This window comes from Benincasa hispida, chromosome 1 (genome assembly GCF_009727055.1).
Source record: "Benincasa hispida cultivar B227 chromosome 1, ASM972705v1, whole genome shotgun sequence".
NCBI lineage: Eukaryota > Viridiplantae > Streptophyta > Magnoliopsida > Cucurbitales > Cucurbitaceae > Benincasa > Benincasa hispida.
Window position 1 is genome coordinate 70,322,604 of NC_052349.1, and position 19,497 is coordinate 70,342,100.

Consider the following 19,497-nt stretch of genomic DNA (forward strand, 5'->3'; position numbering starts at 1 on the left):
CTCTAGCTCTTTTAAGACCCATTTAGATTGACTTGAGAAAAAATTATTTTTCAAAACCTCATTTTTATTTAAATATTTTTGACAAAAATGTTTGAAAATACACTTCAAAAGCTAGTTTGAGTGGTTACCAAACATTCCAATTTTATTTAAAATAACTTATTTTTAAATTAAACACTTGAAAATGCATTCCAAATACACCCTTATTTTACCTTCTTAAACTTTTATTTCATTCTATGTAATTTTCTCTGCCTTTAATTTTTTCACTCAAATGTATTTTTTTTTTTTTTTATTTAGTGATTCTAAAACCACCTTTCAAAATAAACATTAACAATATAAAAATCATTTGTACAAGTATAAAACCAAATATAAACTTGGTTTATCACACTTTTACAAAACTAATTATAATTAAATAAATTAACTCAAAACACTTATTAAAAAGTCAATTTCATATATGCCCTTAGGTCAATGAAAATCACTTTTTAATTGTGATAGGTACAAAATCACTTTTAAAAGTGTATAGCCAAACATTACAATAATTATTGCAAAAATCACTTTTAACAAATTACTTGTTAATAAATCAATTTTGTTAAAATTACTATTTCTAAAAGCACTTCATAATATGCTACTAAAGATTAATTTTGTTCACAATATTATTATTCTATTATAAAACGATGTACATTGAAACTATTTTAAGTTTGGACCACATTTGAAAAACAAAATCATACAAACGAAGTAATAATAACGTAAAGCTATTTTATAGTTAAATACTAACGATGAATTTGATAAGCTTGAACATTGCTTAATTGCTTAATATATATATGTTCGATCAAAAGATGAGAAGTTTTCATTTCCAGACATGTTTTCTTTTAAAATATATATATATATATATAGGGAATTTAAAAAAAATGAAAGTAATACTAAAGATGGATAACTACACTTTGAAATAATCCATGTGCAATACATGTTGATAAGATTTTAAAAAGAACATCAATTAAGGAATTTTTTTTCTTTTTCTTTTTCAATAGTGCTGATGCTTGTAGGAAAGGAATATTAAAGTCCATGTTGGAATAGCTACATTCAGTGGCGTCTAACATCGGAAATTAACCTGCAAAACAAAAACTGATTACAGGCTGTGTTGCAAAGCTCACTCTCTTTAAGACATTTTGCGGGTCTACCTCTTGTGCAAGCAGTTCAACTAAGGCCACACCGTTCCCGAGATAAAACAACCCAGAAAAATCAGATTGTCTCGATCGGAGTTGCACCGGAATCGATTGGAATACTCACAACCTTTAAGATGTAAATTGCTCAGAAACATAAAATTAGAGGAAAGAGTAAAGGGAAGTCTTTCGTCTGTAAGCAGAGAAGAAAGGAAATTGTTGTGTCGGCAATATTTATAGGCCTTGAAAGCCAATGGCTGTGCAAACCATGAAACGTGCGCGGAAAGATTGCAGACTTTTCTTTATTTTTAAATAACAATAAAAAATTAAAAAATAAAGGTTTATTATTTTTTTAATAAACAATAATTTCACCCCACACACGTTCGTGTCGCCCAACCAGATAGAGGACAGTATGCGCGTGTGGGATGTCCACCAAACCCATCTTTGCCTATCTCCTCACCCCCTCTAAAACATGGGTACCCCTTGGGGCCCAAACCCATAACTAAAGGAGGGGTATATAAAGGAGACTCCAAGTTACAAAACTAGCAATTGGGATTCTTAAAACACTTGGTTTTTCATTTATTTAAATTTTTTTTACCAATAATCTCCCACTTAAAAAACTTCTAAGAATACAAGAAAACACATTTTTTTCATCGAGTAATATCAGTCTGTACAATACTGTGCATAAGAAAAGGTATCTTACGACTTGAACCTTTACGTAGTGTAGATGATTTAGAATATATTAGAGTAACTCTTGGTTTTGAACTCTATCTCTAACATCTCACACACAGTATCATTAGGATGTAGTTAGAAAGCTCGTGCTTTAAGGCCTAGAACATGTATCCTAGTGTGAACGCTCTAGAGAACTTGCCTAAAACTCCATTGGAAGCGATCTCCATTTCTATATTCACGTAGGTGAGTCTATCAAGAGTACTCTTATAGCTAGGTACCCCACTTGACATCAAATATAGATCTCATTAAGAATTAAGTTCAACCTTTCTTACACTTTAGGATATCATGCTCAAACTCTAGGTCATAGGAAAGGAACTTTGTGTTCGTTTTAGCATGATTCACTTCATATCACTTGTAATTAGTTATTACTCATTGAACTTATTTCTTAGAATCTCCAGTCTACAAGTTGGGTTTTCCTCACAGTGATTCATCTATCTATAGGCATGAATCTCATCCTTTCTGAGATTTTGAAAACCATCTTTCTAGTCAGTTTTTTCGTCAAAGGATCTACCAAGTTTTCATAAGTTCGTATATAATCTACTCTAACTGTACCAGTAGTGAGGAAGTCTCTAATGGTACTATGCTTACGACATATTTGTCGTCTCTTTCCATTGTAATAATAGTTCTAAACTTTTGCGATTGCTACAATACTATTGCAATTGATCAATATGGTTGGTACCAGCTTTTCCTAAAGGGGAATCTCTGATAATAGATTTCTAAGTCAGCCTGCTTCTTCACTAGCTGTTGCTAGTGCTATCGTAGATTGGGTTAAGATAGTCTGTTTCTTAGACTTTCAAGAGACAGTTTCTCCACCTATATTGAAAATATAGCCATTAGTAATCTTTGAATCGTTTGAAAGGGAGTTCCAATTAGCATCGTCGAACCTTTCCAAGATAGTGAGAAACTTCTGATAATGTAATCCTAGGTTCTAGGTTTTCTTCAAGTACCTTATAACCCTTTCTATAGCATTCCAATGCTCTATACTAGGTTAGTTTGTAAACCTACAAAGTAATCTTATAGCATAAGCTATATTAAGCCTAGTGCAGTTAGCAGCATATCTAAGATTTCCTATGATGCTCACATACTTAGATTGATTAACTCTGTCACCAGTGTTCTTGAACAACTTAACATTAGAGTCATAAGGAGTACAAGTTAGTTTACATTCAAAGTAATTATATTTCTTTAGAATCTTTTATACAGAGTGAGATTGATCCAAAGAAATTCCCTTTTCAGACCTAGTCACCTTTATGCCTAAGATTATATTCGCTTCTCCTAAGTCTTTCGTATTGAAGTTTGCATTTAACATGGATTTCACATCATTTATAACGTGTAAGTTTGATCCAAAGATTAACAAATCATCTACATACAATTGTAAGATTGTGCAAAGATTGTTTTCACCCTTATAGTAGACGCATTTGTCACTTTTATCGACTTTAAAACCTTTAGATAGGATTAGGTTATCAAATTTTCATGTCGTTGCTTAGGATCTTTTTTAAAGACATAAAGAGATTTATCTAATTTGCAAATCTTGTTCTCTTGACCATGGACTATGCAGCCCTCAAGTTACTCCATGTAAATCTCTTTTTCAAGTTCACTGTTTAGGAAAGCAGTTTTTACATCCATCTGGTGTACTTCGAGGTTATATAGAGCAAGGAGAGAAAACAGTACACGGATTGAGGTAATTCTAATGACAGGGAAGAAGGTGTCAAAGAAGTCATGATTTCTCTCTATCTAAAGCCTTTTGTTACTAGCCTGGCTTTAAACTTGTTTATTGTTCCATCAGGTCTAAGTTTCTTCCTTAGGATCCACTTGCATCTTATTGCCTTGCAACCCAAAGGTAGGTTCACTAAGTACCAAGTCCTATTTGACTTAAAAGAGTCTATTTCATCATTTATAGCTTCTTGTCATAAGTTGGCATCTATAGAGGACAGGGCTTCTTTTAGGTCTTTAGGATCTTCTTCTATATTGTAGGTTTGGAAGTCATTCCCAAAGTCTTCGACAATTCTAGTTCTTTTACTTCTCCTAGGCTCTAAGTGAGCCTCTTCGTTAGTAGTTAGACACCTAATAGGTGGTAAACTACTAGAACTTGAGCCTCCACTATTCCTAGATTTAAAAAGAAACTATCCTCAAAGAAGTCAGCATCATTTGACTCGATGATCACTTGGTTTACTAGGTCATACAACCTATAGGCTTTACTATTTACGATATACCCTATAAAGACACACCCATAGGCTTTACTAGTAAGCTTGCTAGACACCCCCAAGTTCTAAAGTATGACAGGTTAAATTTATTATTCTTATGGACTTCGTAGGGTGAAGTTGTGTTTTTAGAGTTGGTATTCTATTTAGGACATAATACAAAGTGAGGATAATTTCATTCCACCAATAAGATATCGCTCCTGAATTAAGTAAAATAACAACTACTAATTCAGATAGAGTTCTATTTTTTCTTTCTGCTTTTCCGTTCATTTTAGGAGAACATGGTGCAGTCTTTTCATGTATTATTCCATGTGAGTTATAGAAAACGTTAAAACTGTCTGAGTTGTACACAGCTTCCCTATCACTACGAAGTCTCTTAACCTTTTGGTTAAACTGGTTTTCTACTTCAGTCACAAACAATTTAAAAGTATCAAAGCATCATTTTTATTTTTCAGCAAATATATGAATCTGAAATCCGAACAAACATTAATAAAAGTGATAAAGTATATTTTACTATTCCTAGTCAAGACACCATCAAATTCACATAAGTTAAAATGAATTAAATCTAGAGGCTTAGATTCCCTAAGTATAGATTTATGCAAAGTCTTAGTTATTTTAACTTCAAATTCATTCATAAATAGCTTATGAATCATTTCCAACCTAATCATGTTACTAATTAATCTTTTATTAACATGACAAAGTCTAGCATGCCAAACATTGAATGAACACAACATATAAACGGAAGATTTCGTTTTATTCAAGTCTAGATTTAATTTGAACATACCATCAGTTTCATAACTCTTCCCTACGAAAACATTATTCTTAGTAAGGGTATATAAATCTGCCCTATTGTCTAAGTAAAGCCGGCTTTGTTGAGGAGATAGCCCAATACCAGATTCTTTCTTATCTCTGAAATGTGCAGGACTTCCTTCAAAATGAAAGTCCTCCTAAAGGTAAATTCAAATCCACCTCGACGATTTTAGCAACTTTCGTTGAGTGATGATCCCCTAATAGTATGCTTTTTCCTTAGTTTCAATATAATATTTAAAGAGACTAAGGTCATGTCAGACATGGCGCGTAGTGCCAGTGTCTATCACCACCTCTAAGACCTACCGATCACATTTACTTCTGTGATCATGGTTACTAAAGGCTCCTCTGTCAGATTTTCCTACTCAGGTAGAATGACGCATGTTTTTATAGTTCCTGGTCATATGTGTAGGTTTGTTACAGTGAAAGCAGGGGAACTATACCGTTTCTCCAAAGGAGGGTTTCTGTTTTTTCTGATTGTTCTGGTAGTTGGATCTGCGGTTCTAACCTTTCTTCTTGGTTTCTTTTGCTTTTGGTCAGGTTTCACAGTAGTTAAGGAGGGCTTTCTTGGTACTATGTTTACCTCCTCCCTCCGATCCTGCTTCCAACCTTCTCCTCAATTCTCAGGCGGGTGATCAGATTCTCCAAAGAGAAATTCTTCGTCTTATGCCTCAAGATATTCTTAAAGTCCTTTCACAATGGAAGCAATTTGTCAATAATAACAGCAACTTGAAATTTCTCATCCAAGGGCATACCTTCGCTTATAATTTCATGGGCTATCTTTTGCATTTCATGGGATTGGGCCTCTAAAAACTTGCCATCCATCATTTGGTACTTCAAGTAACGACTGATAGCATACTTTTTCAAACTGGCCTCCTCGGTATCGTACTTTTTCTGTAGGGCATCCCATACTTCTTTTACTATATTCATCGTGTTGTAATAATCATACAGATCATCTGTCAAAGCATTTAATATAGAACTTTTGCATAAAAATCCTTTTCTTCCCAATCAGCTGCATTTTTTATTTTTTGTTTAGTCGGATCTTTCTTTGGGACAGTTGGCTTCTTCATAGTACCGATGTCAACAACCTTCTTGACTATGAGGATGAACAACATCTTCTGCTTCTACCGTTTGAAGTTCACTCCTTCGAATCAGAATGAACGGTTGAGGTTAGAGTACATAATATCATTTTGGGTTGGAGGATGATGCCTATTCCTACAGTTCCTGTCCATATGCCAAGGTTTGTTTTAATTAAAGCAGAGGAATTGTACCGTTTCTCAAAATGGAGGTTTCTATTTTTTTTTTATTGTTCTTATTGTTAGATTTTCGGTTCTAACCTTTTCTATTGGTTTTCTTTTGCTTTTGATCAGGTTTCACAGTAGTTGAGGTGGGCTTTCTCGGTACTATGTTTACCTTCTCCCTCTGATCCTACTTCCGGGCCTCCTCCTCAATTCTCAGGCAAGTGATCAGACTCTCCAAGGAGAACTCCTTAGTCTTATGCTTTAAGGTATTCTTAAAGTCCAACAATGGAGGCAATTTGTCAATAATAACAGCAACTTGAAATTGCTCATTCAGGGGTATACCTTCGGTTATAATTTCATGGGCTATCTTCTGCAATTCATGGGACTGGGTCTCCAGAGACTTGTCATCCGTCATTTGGTACTTCAAGTAACAGTTGACGACATACTTTTTCGAACTGACCTCCTCGGTATTGTACTTTTTCTATAGGTGTTGCATAACTTTTTCCAATATCGTTTCATTTCCGAAAAGAGCCACAAATCAAAAGAAAATTTGAAAAGATCACTGAACTACTCTTATTACTACAAAAACGTAGCAACAAAGGTACGTACGGGGTTAAACCACTGATAGGCCAAGAATTAATTCCCTCTTAAGCAAGATTGTGAAAGCAGTAAAAAACGAGTTTTAGTTTTCTATTAATTTGAAAACATGCAGGAAATTAAATTGCAAGGGATAAATATAAACAGGGGCTGACTCATCTAGTTCTCAGATCAAGATAGACATTTAATGTAATTTCAATCATCATTTTCTGCCAATTGATTATGCAACCGAATTATGCACGCATAGCTACTTACTCTATTCGATCTAATTAGCCTCTGCAGTGGCAGACAACTAGCATTAATCTAACCAAGAAAGCGTCCTAGTTATTAATTAAGGTTGGATATGTCATATCCTAACTAATCTACATGCTTCTAAATTTTGTTGGGTTCAATAGTTTCCATATAAACTAACAACACATGCATTACGATTTAGGATTCAATTATGTTGATTAACTATCAGGAAATTCATATTCAATTAATCAATTTTATCCTTGAACCTAGCAATTAGCACATTCTAGGAATAGCCATCAAATGGCTAATTTACTATTGTTGCTTAGGCGACCTTAGCAAGACATTCTTATGTAATAAATTTGACAAGATATTCATGCAAAATCGTAATGAACTAAGAATCAATTAGCATATACGATTATGTGTGAAAAGTCAACCTCAAAATCATGAGTTCAAAAATTAAAGAAGATTCAAAGAACACACAATTCAGAATTGCAAAACATCAACTGAAAGCATAAAACTCAAGAATTTAACATTGAATCCTTTATCCAAGAAACTAGATGAAATTTACCTAAAAAAATCATAGACAAATCTGTGAGAAATGACCCAATCCATGCTTACAATCCAAAATTAAACTAAAATCTAACCTATTGATACTGAAAAGATAAGGGGAAAGGAAGAAAATTAGGCCTCTCCTTGGCCTCCATAAAAAACAACACCCCTTTTTAACCTAAATGGAATAAAGATATTTATAGAAATCATCGCAGTGTTGCAACCCTCTGAATAGCATTGCAACGCTGCCCTGTGTATGAGCTGAAGAAGAGATGCACGTGCACGATTGGGTAGCGTCAAAAGATTCGTAGCGTTGCAACACTGCCTTGCAAATGCAATTACTGCCTTACAGCATTAGGTGAGCATTGGGCTTAGGCATGTAACGAGCATTGCGAAGCTCTAACAAGGGTATTTTGGTCATTTTCACTTATTTGAAGCCCATATGCTCAAATCAACTCAAATTTGATTCAAATTGATCCCGTTTAGCTCCAAATGCTCAATTCTACCTCTTGATTGCTCAGTACCTACAAAATAAAATAATTAACACATAAAATCCCCTTAACAAGCCTAAATTAAGCAAGGAAATATAGTTCTTTTTTAGAGCTATCAGTAGGGCATCCTATACTTCTTTTATTGTATTCATCGTGCTGTAATAATCATACAGATTATCAATCAAACCTTTTAATATGAAATTTTTGCATAAAAAATCATTTTCTTCCCAATCAACTGCTCTTTTATTTGTTGTTCAGTCGGATCTTCCTTCGGGACAATTGACTTCTTTGTAGGACAGACGTCAACAATATTCTTGACTGTGAGAAAGAATAGCATCTTCTGCTTCCACCGTTTGAAGTTCCCTCCTTCAAATCGGAATGGACGGTTGAGGTTGTTAGAATAGCTACCTTCGATGGATAGAAAACAGTTGCAAACGAACAGTGTCTAACATCAGAAATTAACCTGCAAAACAAAAACCGGTTACAGGTTGAGTTGTGAAACTCACTCTCTTTAAGGAAGATTTTTTTCTTTATTTTAAATAATAATAAAATTTTATTATTATTTTTAATAAAAATAATTTCATACACACATGCCGCACACGGACGGCGGTGGCGTGCGCGTGTGGGATGTCCACTAATCCCACCTTTGCATATATCATCACCCCTTTAAAACATAGGTACCCCTTAATACATTCAACTTTGTAACAATTTAATTCTTGAACTTTAATATATAATAATTTAGATAATTCATCTAAATTAAATGTCAATTTTTGTTATTTGACTTTATAGTTTAAATCCTCTTGGATCTCTACATAATCAAATAACAAAAATTGACATTTTAAATTCAAAGTACATATTGGATCTCTAATTAATTTACAAATCCCCTATGTAGGAATTCTCATTAAATCTTAACACAACTTTCATTATAAGAGTTAAATGTTTTAAGTACAAAGATCAAATTGTTACATACTAAATTTTATGGATAAAGTTATTACAAAATTTGAAGTACACAAATTTGATTGTTACAAACCAAAGTGTAGAAACTAAATTTGGCCGTTCATCAAAGTTTAGTGCCACCAAGAGTAATTTTTAACTTTTCAGAGAACGGATAAAAGTAGCTTAAAAGAAGGGCATCCAAAGATATCTGGGGAATTTTCAAATTAATATAATTCAACCTTGAGAACTCGATGCCCTTGAGGTGGATCTACTACACATTTTAAATTCGCACAAAGCAAACCGTACTTAAAAGAGTGGGATAGGTATAAATATAGCAATTAGACTTAAAGTATTAGTAAATATAGTATAATGTAAAAAACTTGCAAATATAGCAATATTTAGATCTAGCTCTCCTGGTCTAAAGTGATAGACCATATCACTAATAGGAAACTAAGCGATAGAGTCTATCACAGATAAATTTTGTTATATTTTTAAATATTTTAAAATATTGCATTACACATTTAATTATTAACACTAAAAGTATTACCTATTACAATTACGCTAAAATTTAATTCAACTAGTTGTTTGATGATAAACAAGAATTACTTTTGCAATCAAATTGGTTTTTAAAATCCTCTTCGAACTTTGAATTTAAAATCGATTCTTTAGGAAAGTGATTTTAAATGGATTGATCGAGAATCACTTTAAAATCACTTTACGGTTGTTTTGCATTTGTAAAAGATTACAGTTCAAAAACATTTAAAAATTAACAAAAACAACAATATATTTTCTTAAAAATAATAATAAATAAGAAAACTAACTTGACCAGCTTAACCAATATAAATAACAATGTGAAGACAAAGGTTTTCTTGTTCTCATAGAAGATATCTCTTTTGGAGAAGCCTCATGGAGTCTTTATGTAAGTAAAAAATTTAAACAAATAGTAAAACATTTTTCTGTAATTATTATTATTATTATTATTATTTAAATAAAATTTTAATCCTTTAATTTTGAATTACTAGCATTGCAAAGTGAGAGAGAGATAGAAAAATGCAATGGTAAAGGTCTGCTTGGGCAGCTGAAGAAGGTTGTTTTGGCTTACAGTGGTGGCTTGGACACATCAGTCATTGTCCCATGGCTAAGGTATATTTCTTCATTTATTTTGTTTTTGGATTATAATATTTTATCCCATGGGAATTTAATTAATTGAATTTTGTATTTGCAGGGAGAATTATGGTTGTGAAGTTGTATGTTTTACTGCAGATGTTGGTCAAGTATGTAAATTGAATTACCGTTGGTGAACTTTGTATTGTGGTTTTACTTTTCGATCAATAATTAAGATCGTGTTTGATAATCAATTATTTGGGCTCAGTTGATAAGCATTTGAGTTTTGAGAACTGAGTTTATTTTTTGTTCTTTTTTTTTTTTTTTTTTAAAATCATGATCGATCTTCATATTTCTTAAGTAAACTTTCGAACTATTTATGACCAAATTCTAAAAAGGAAGACTAATCTTTTAGTTGTTTTAGTTTTAAAAAATTGACATGGATTTTGAAAATATAGTGTTAGAAAACAGATGACAAAATAAGAAATTAATAAATGGAAGTAATGTTTATATGTTAAACTTTTAAAAGTCAATAATAAAAAACCAAACAGATTTTTTATTTTTAAAAACGAAATCGCAACCAAATAATACATATGAATACAGTTTTTGTTTCTTTGTTTTGTTATTTAATTAAGTTTTGGGGGAAAAAACAGAAAATAAATAAATTAATTAAAAAGTTTGTTTTTGTTTTTGTTCGTGAAACTTTGCAAAAGAATCGAAATGTTTCAACTATAGTAAAAAGAAATAAATAAATAAGAAGAAACCAGAACACAACTTTCAAAAACAGAACAAAACCGACCTTTTTTTCTATCTTATACCTTCTTTTTTTTTTTTTTTTTTTCATGACAACTTTGTAGGGTATGAAGGAATTGAAAGGTTTGGAAAAGAAGGCTATAGCAAGTGGGGCTTCTAAATTGGTGGTAAAGGATTTAAGGGAGGAATTTGTAAAAGATTTCATATTTCCTTGTTTACGTGCTGGTGCAATTTATGAAAGAAAGTACCTTCTTGGAACATCAATGGCCCGTCCGGTTATTGCAAAGGTAAGTCCTTCAGCATTCTAAATGCTTAAAAACATTTTTTCTGTTATATTGTTACTTGAAAAAGTGATTACAAACAGACTCTTATATTCTAAAAAGGCCATGGTGGATGTTGCGAATGAAGTTGGGGCTGATGCAGTTTCTCATGGATGCACTGGGAAAGGAAATGATCAAGTACGATTTGAGTTGGCCTTTTTTGCTCTAAATCCCAATCTAAAAGTGGTTGCACCATGGAGGGAATGGGATATTACTGGAAGACAAGATGCTATAAAGTATGCCAACAAGCATAATATACCTGTTCCAGTCACTAAACAATCAATTTACAGTCGAGACGCTAATTTGTGGCATCTTAGTCACGAGGTATCGCTTATTAATTAAGACCTATTTCAAATTATTTTTTCAGGTCCTCGTTGTTTCATAATGTGGTGTTCATGGGTTGAATTGGATTGGGTTTGAAAGACTTTTTAGACCTAATCCAATTATTCGGTTGTAAATTTCTTCAACCCAAATGTCACACCCCGCCCCAGACCACCCTCTTAGCCTAGAGAAGGACGTGACTGCAGCAGTTATCAACCCTTAGGCTGATAGTTACTGCCTAAAAACTCTTGCAGAATAACTCTGATACCAAATACAAATTATATGCAACGGGACGGTTATAGGCCCACAATTTATTAACTTAGAAACTTAATATGTTTAAAGTATTTACAACATTAGATTTACAAGTCCCAAAACCCAAACCCTATTCCCTATATGAACAATAGTAACATGTGTACGATATTAACAGTAACCACCTAGCAAACGGTTACAAGTCTTTTGTGGCAGAGCAGATACTGAGCTGTCTTCAGAAGATTTGACCGCTACCTGTGGGGGGAAAAAAACATTTGAAAACGGGGTGAGCTTACGCCTAGTGAGTGACCGAGAAAACATAGTAAATTCTCATGCATAATTTTAGAAGATAGTTGTATCTGAAATATAATTTAATGCAGCATAAACAATTTCCAAGCATAATGTATATAAAACTGTTTTAAACATAAAACAGTAAAATCATTTCTCAAATCATAGTACTGTATAACTGGTAAAATAATCCCAATACCAACTACTAGTCCAGAGAGAACCTTTTGTTCAATCTCTGACTTTATTCACCTGTGGTCACATTAAGCTACTACTGCTCAGATACCTTCTCCTTGTACTTCAGTATCGAGCTACTAGGATACCTTCTCCAACGTACTTCAGTATCCCGTTGGCTTGGTACCTTCTCAAACGTACTTCAGTACCAATAGATACCTTCTCCTTGTACTTCAGTATCTAGTTGGGTGGATGCCTTCTCCTTGTACTTCGACATCGCATTTTTACCAAAAACTATTTTAAACAACTTTTCTCTTTAAAGCATGTACAGTATAATACATATACAACATGGCTTTAAAGATCGTAACGCATGCTGGATAAAATCAAATACATATACATATGTAAATAGTTTTTTCAACAATATGCATGCGTTCAAATCACAATTCAAACTTGCTTGGAAACCACTTTATAAAACTAGTAGGCATGAGAATTATTTTCGCAAACATGCTTTCTGTAAATGTTGTAATCAAAACAGTTTTAAAAACGTTTTAGTTTGAAAACATTTTAGCCACTCACCTCGAATTCTTAGGAACTTTTCACTCTAGTAGCTCCTCGGGTCCCTTTTTTCATCCCTAGAATCCAGATTTCAACTTTCAACTTAGATTACTCATAGTTACGAACCTTATTTTGGAAATACTTCCTTCTAAAACATATTCTAAAATGTCTAGAAAATCTTACTCTAAACTTTCAGCTCAGAATTTCTCGTGATTTGGCCGGAATCTCAAAGTCAAGACTGGCCCAGACTGATCCGACAGTCTAACCCTTCTACCTTCTTCTCAACCCTCTAGCCCAGTTCCTTTGAGCTTTTTCCTCCGCATCCCTATTCTGAAAATTAGACTCCAGAGCTTTTAGATGGCTTTGGAATCACTCCAAACTCACAAGTAGATTGGAAGATCTCCTTCATCCAAAGTTGACATATTTCCTCTGATTCCTCATGCCCTCTACTTTCTCTACGAAATTTTATGATTTTGTTTGGATTTGAAAATTGAAATCCCAAAGCCTCTATTTAATAGGCATCTCAATATTCTCGTGGATTGACAGCACTTATTGGCTTGCATGGCCAAATGTTTAATCCTTTTCTTTATTTCAACGTAAGTTGACTTCACCCTTGGTTCAATGTGTTCTTTCCCCAAACGCATCAACACAATTCTTAGGGTTTTAAGAATTTCTCTTAAATCGACACCTAGATTTTTAATTGACGTTTGACCTACATCTTCAAGCTTTGTTTGTATTTCAAATTAGGGTTTTTTAAATGCTATAATCCACCCCAAATGCATCCCATAATACATCGCCTAGAAAGCTTGCTCGGGTGTTCATGCATAGGCAAGGCGTGGGCGTGGACGTTCGAGCGGACAAAGCAAGCTAAACGCATAGGCACTCTCGCTCTTTCTGCTTCTCGCTCTCTCCACTTTCTCGCTCAAATCTCGCTCTCCTCCACTCTCGCTTCTCCAACTTTCTAAGCTCAAATCTCGCTCTTTCTAACTCTCGTCTCTTCTCCATCTTTCTAGCTTCAAATCTTCGCTCTCTCTTACCCTCGCTCTCTCCCTCTTTTCTCGCTGGTCTCGAATCTCAATTGACTCGCTCTCAGACGATTCGCTGATTCACTCTCAAACGATCTCGCTCTTCTAGCTTACTGCGTAACATTGTTTTGTCTCCGTGCAATTTCCTACACGATTGTGCCACTGTCACTGCCCTTCCAGTGCTTTTGTGCACAACACGCAACTTTCACATAAAATTTTTTCATACTTTATCCAATTTTTCCCAAATTTCAACAAAACTCAATGTCCATAGTTTTCTTTTTCGAATCCCCATTCCCTTCTTGACCATTTCACACTAACTTTCTCAATCAACCTACTCAACTATTTATACAAAATTTAAATTAGGGACACAACAATTAAGTGGAAAATTAAGACAATATTAAATTAGAAACACACTTAAGTGTAAATTGGGATTCACGGTTCTCATTTACCTCCTCCTTATAAAAAATTTCGTCCTCGGAAATTTGCCACAAGTCCGTCAGTAAACAACTGCGGATACTTTATTTTTTAATTTGCTCCTCAGCTTCCCATTTTACTTCTCTATAGCAATGATTTCACCATAGCACTTTAACTAATGGGATTGTCATTATTCCTCCAGACTTGTTCCTTTCTGTCCAGAAATCTCCACTGGTTTTTCCTTATTACGACAAATTCTCTTTCAACTTGTATCGGATTGCTTTCAAATGAATATATGAGTAGGATCTGGCACAATACTTTCTAAGCATTTGCACATAACACATCATGACACGGAGAATAATCCGGAGGTTAAATCCAATTCGGATATTGCCATTGGGACCAATTCTTTTCTATTATTCCTCATAAGGGTCCAATATAATCTTGGCTTAACTTCTCTTTTCTACCGAACCTGAGTATTTCTTTCCATGGAGATAATTTCAGAAATACTTTATCACCCATTTCAAACTCTTAATTCCTCTCTCCTCTTATCAGTATAACTTTTCTTGCCTATCTCGAGCGTCTTAAGATTATCCATAATCTTAATGTTATCTGATGTCTGTTTGTACAAGTTCTGGACTCTAGTAATTTCTTTCACCGACTTCATTTCCAGCATATCGGAGTCCTACAATGATCTTCCGTATAGGGCTTATATGGTGCCTTCCGATTACTCGAATGATAGCTGTTGTTATACGCAAATTCAATTAACGACGGAATGCCGTATACCCAACTTCCTTTTGAAATTGCCAAACACATGCCCCTCAGATGTCTTCCAATGTCTGGATTGTCCGCTCAGACTGACCATCTTTCTGTGGATGAAAAGCGGTACTGAAATATAACTTGGTCCCCATAGCTTTCTGCAAACTAGGCCAAAACTTTGATGTAAATCTAGAGTCTCGATCTGATACAATTGAAACTGGAGCTCCAAACTGACTTACGACTCGATCAACATATAGCTTAGCTAGTTGGTCCCGGGTATAAGTGGCTTTAATAGATAAAAACTTAGCTGTTTTTGTCAATCTATCCACAATTACCCATATACCATCATAGCTTGCTGGTGTCTTAGGTAATCCATACAAGAAATCCATCGTAATATGTTCCCACTTCCATTCTGGTACTGGGAGTGGATTAAGTAATCCTGATGGTTTCTGTCTCTCTGGTTTAACTTGTTGACATATTAGACACTTGTCAACATACTCCGCTATTTCTTTTTTCATACCCAACCACCAGTATGATTTCTTTAATGTTCTGTATATCTTCGTACTGCCTGGGTGCATAGCATATGCCAAACTATGTGTTTCTTCTAGGATAGCTTGTCTATGAGCTAAGTCCTTAGATACGCAAATCCTACCCTTCTTTAGTAGCACTTTGTCTATTCTTAGTTGATAGTCCGTCCTCAATCCTTTATCCATTTCTTCAGCTAACTTCTTCAGATCAGAATCCTTTAATTGCTCACGTAGAATATTTTCTACAAGAGTAGGACGCACTTGAAATAAGGCTAGTAATCCTCCTTTTCAACCGATTGATAATGTTGCCCTAGTATTATACAACTCATAGATCAATCTACCCTTCATTGAATTAATACCAGCGCTAGCTAATCTAGTTTTTCGACTTAAGGCATCAACTACCATATTTGCTTTACCTGGGTGATAGTCAATTGTACAGTCATAATCTTTAATCAATTCAAGCCATCTTCTCTGTCTTAGGTTTAGTTCCTTTTGATCAAAGATATGCTTTAGACTCTTATGGTCTGTAAATATATGGCATCGCTCACCAAACAGGTAATGTCTCCACAATTTTAGAGCTAACACAACTGCTGCTAATTCTAAGTCGTGTGTAGGGTAATTACATTCATGCTTCTTTAACTGTCGCGAAGCATGGGCTACTACTTTTTCCTCCTGCATCAGCACACATCCTAATCCTTGTCGAGATGCATCACAATAAACTTCAAACCCCTTATCTGGTGTAGGTAAAGTTAATAGTGGTGCTGATACTAACCTTTGTTTCAGCACTTGGAAACTATGCTCGCATTCTGGCGACCATTCAAACTTCGCATCTTTTCTGGTCAGGTTTGTCAATGGAAGGGCTATCTTAGAGAAACCCTCCACGAATCTCCTACAATAACCTGCTAAACCTAGAAAACTGGCCTCAACAATTACCCTCAATCTGGTCGACCCAAAAACTTATGCTCTGATACCAAACTGTCACACCCCGCCCCAGACCACCCTCCTTAGCCTAGAGAAGGACGTGACTGCAGCAGTTATCAACCCTTAGGCTGACACTTACTGCCTAAAAACTCTTGCAGAATAACTCTGATACCAAATACAAATTATATGCAACGGGACGGTTATAGGCCCACAATTTATTAACTTAGAAACTTAATATTTTAAAGTATTTACAACATTAGATTTATAAGTCCCAAAACCCACGAACCCTAGTCCTATATGAACAATAGTAACATGTGTACAATATTAACAGTAACCACCTAGCAAACGGTTACAAGTCTTTTCGTCCTTTAATGGCAAAGCAGATACTGAGCTGTCTTCGAGGATTTGACCGCTACCTGTGGGGGGAAAAACAAAAACATTTGAAAATGGGTGAGCTTACGCTAGTGAGTGACCGAGAAAACATAGTAAATTCTCATGCATAATTTCAGAAGATAGTTGTATCTGAAATATAATTTAATGCAGCATAAACAATTTCCAAGCATAATGTATATAAAACTGTTTTAAAACATAAACAGTAAAATCATTTCTCAAATCATAGTACTGTATAACTGGTAAAATAATACCAATACCAACTACTAATCCAGAGAGAACCCTTTTGCTCAATCTCTGATTTATTCACCTGTGGCCACATTAGGTACTACTGCTCAGATACCTTCTCCTTGTACTTTAGTATCGAGCTACTAGGATACCTTCTCCAACGTACTTCAGTATCCCGTTGGCTTGGTACCTTCTCAAACGTACTTCAGTACCAATAGATACCTTCTCCTTGTACTTCAGTATCTAGTTGGGTGGATGCCTTCTCCTTGTACTTCGGCATCGCATTTTACCAAAACTATTTATAAACAACTTTTCTCTTTAAAGCATGTACAGTATAATATATATACAACATGGCTTTAAAGATGGTAACGCATGCTGGATAAAATCAATACATATACATATGTAAATAGTTTTTCAACAATATGCATGCGTTCAAATCACAATTCAAACTTGCTTGGAAACCACTTTATAAAACTAGTAGGCATGAGAATTATTTTCGCAAACATGCTTTCTGTAAATGTTGTAATCAAAACAGTTTAAAAATGTTTTAGTTCGAAAACATTTTAGCCACTCACTCGAATTCTTAGGAACTTTTCACTCTAGTAGCTCCTCGGGTCCTTTTTCATCCCTAGAATCCAGATTTCAACTTTCAACTTAGATTACTCATAGTTACGAACCTTATTTGGAAATACTTCCTTCTACAAACATATTCTAAAAAGTCTTAGAAATCTTACCCTAAACTTTCAGCTCAGAATTTCTCGTGATTTGGCCGGAATCTCAAAAGCTTCAAGACTGGCCCAGACTGATCCGACAGTCTGACACTTCTACCTTCTTCTCAACCTCTAGCCCAGTTCCTTTGAGCTTTTCCTTCCGGCAGCCCTATTCGAAATTAGACTTCCAGAGCTTTCAGATGGCTTTGGAATCACTCCAAACTCACGAGTAGATTGGAAGATCTCCTCATCCAAAGTTGACATATTCCTCTGAACCCTCAATGCCCTCTACTTTCTCTACGAAATTTATGATTTTGTGATTTGAAAATGAAATCCCAAAGCTCTATTTATAGGCATTCAAATTGCTCGTGGGATTGACAGCACTTACTTGGCTGCATGGCCAAATGTTAATCCTTCCTTTATCAACGTAAGTTGACTTCACCTTGGTTCAATGTGTTCTTCCCAAACGCATCCAACACAATTTCTTAGGGTTTAAGAATTTCTCTTAATCGGACACCTAGATTTTAATTGACGTTTGACCTTACGTCTTCAAGCTTTGTTTGTATTCAAATTAGGGTTTTTTAAATGCATAATCCACCCCAACGCATCCAAATACATCGCCCAGAAGCTTGCTCGACCGTTCAATGCATAAGCAAGGCGTGGGCGTGACGTTCGAATCGGACAAAGCAAGGCTAACGCATAGGCACTCTCGCTCTTTCTGCTCTCGCTCTCTCCCACTTTCTCGCTCAAAATCTCGCTCTTTCCACTCTTGCTCTCTCCAACTTTCTAGCTCAAAATCTCTCTCTCTCTATTCTCGCTCTCTCCCTCTTTCTCGCTGGTCTCGATCTCAATGATCTCGCTCTCAACGATCTCGCTCTTAGCTACTGCGAACATTGTTTGTCTCCGGTGCAATTTTTACATGATTGTGCCACTAATCACTTGCCTTCCAGTGCTTTGTGCAACAATACGCATTTCACATAAATTTTCCATACTTAGCCAATTTTTCCCAAATTTCCCAAACTCAATGTCCATATTTTTCTTTCCAAATCCTCATTCCTTCTTCACACTTCACACTAACTTTCTCATCAACCTACTCAACTTATTTATACAAATTTAAATAGGGACACACAATTAAGTGGAAAATTAAGACAATTTAAATAAGAAAACACACTTAAGTTTAAAATTGGGATTCGGGATTCATACCAAATAATCCTATTTTAAAAGAACTCAATCCAACCCAACCATGAAATATTTGGGTTGGGTTGGATTGATTCAGGTCATTTATTTAAAATTTTTGTATAAAAATAAGCAAAACGTAAATATGTAAATATCTAATTTAATTATTTTCATATATTGAATTAAAGATTAACAACTCATTTACTTATATAGTGAAAATTTTCTTTCTAAATTGCAAAGAAACTACTTCTAAGAGTTGTTGAAGAGTAAATTATTCAAAAAATATTTGAATCAAATAAAATTAAAATCACATATGTATAAATAATTGTGTTATAAGTAATAAAAAATATATATTTTAAAGTTAATAATAAATTCGGGTTAGTTCAGGTTGGTTTGGGTTATATTAGTTGAATTCATGAATCAACTTAACCCATAAATTTTTCATTTATTTGAACCCAACACAACCCAAATGAGTTGATAACCCAACTCAAACCGCATGGATTAGGTTGGGTTGATCGTTTTTTCGGGTCATCGGTTTTTTGAACACCCCTATTTCATACTCACTTAGGTCTCTTTTAATTACATATTTGGTCTTTTGTTTTTCGTTTTTTAAAATAAAGTCCTATAAATTTCTTGCCTTATATATATAT

General features: G+C 34.5%; 1 protein-coding gene across 1 annotated transcript in view; it reads left to right on the top strand.

The window, feature by feature from the left end:
* Positions 1 to 9,701: 9,701 nt before the first annotated feature.
* The window catches only part of LOC120070317 (argininosuccinate synthase, chloroplastic-like), a 17,260-nt gene continuing 7,464 nt past the window's right edge, over positions 9,702 to 19,497 (top strand). The window contains exons 1-5 of the mRNA XM_039022241.1: positions 9,702 to 9,858; positions 9,962 to 10,082; positions 10,165 to 10,213; positions 10,901 to 11,083; positions 11,180 to 11,440. Of these exons, the coding sequence (XP_038878169.1) occupies positions 9,846 to 9,858; positions 9,962 to 10,082; positions 10,165 to 10,213; positions 10,901 to 11,083; positions 11,180 to 11,440 (627 nt within the window). The 5' untranslated portion in view covers positions 9,702 to 9,845. The remainder of the gene's footprint in view (positions 9,859 to 9,961; positions 10,083 to 10,164; positions 10,214 to 10,900; positions 11,084 to 11,179; positions 11,441 to 19,497) is intronic.